The 471-nt window shown below is 67.5% G+C and overlaps 1 protein-coding gene across 1 annotated transcript in view; it reads left to right on the plus strand.

Annotated features, from left to right (window-relative positions):
- Positions 1–85: 85 nt before the first annotated feature.
- Positions 86–471, plus strand: part of LOC112124538 (transmembrane 4 L6 family member 5-like) — a gene marked incomplete at its 3' end in the record, with an annotated part of 1,385 nt that continues 999 nt past the window's right edge. The window contains exon 1 of the mRNA XM_026661805.1: positions 86–401. Within this exon, the coding sequence (XP_026517590.1) occupies positions 291–401 (111 nt within the window). The remainder of the gene's footprint in view (positions 402–471) is intronic.

Raw genomic sequence — 471 nt, forward strand, 5'->3', positions numbered from 1 at the left:
TCCCCACAGGGGATCGTATTGATTGGGGGGGCGGGACTGGAGGGGGGCTGTGCGTGCTGGGGAGGATCCCATGCCAGCGCTTCCCCCCACTGCTAGCTTCCTTTTTCGATCAAGCACACCCCGTTTGCCCTTTGCCCTGGCGCTGCCGATATCAGGAGGCTGATACCGGGGCCTTATCAGCCGATACCGGTGACGCAGCCGCTCGGGAGGGGCCTGCGGAACTGCCCGACACTGGATGGGCCCGTGGGACTGATTGCGGGGGGCGGGGGGGTTCGGAGCTGCTGGATTTGATGTGTGTCCCCCCCCCACCCCCCTTTCAGGTTCTCTGCCCCGGGCTCTCAGCCATCCGCGCCGGAGGGAAGGGCTGCTGCGGAGTCGGATGCTGCGGGAACCGGTGCCGGGTACGGAGCCTCCTTCCTGGGGCGGGGGGGCAGTTGGGGGGCAGTGTGGGGACTGTAAGGGATGAGGTGG

This window comes from Terrapene carolina, unplaced genomic scaffold (genome assembly GCF_002925995.2).
Source record: "Terrapene carolina triunguis isolate 2854851 unplaced genomic scaffold, T_m_triunguis-2.0 Scaffold17590, whole genome shotgun sequence".
Lineage (NCBI taxonomy): Eukaryota > Metazoa > Chordata > Testudines > Emydidae > Terrapene > Terrapene triunguis.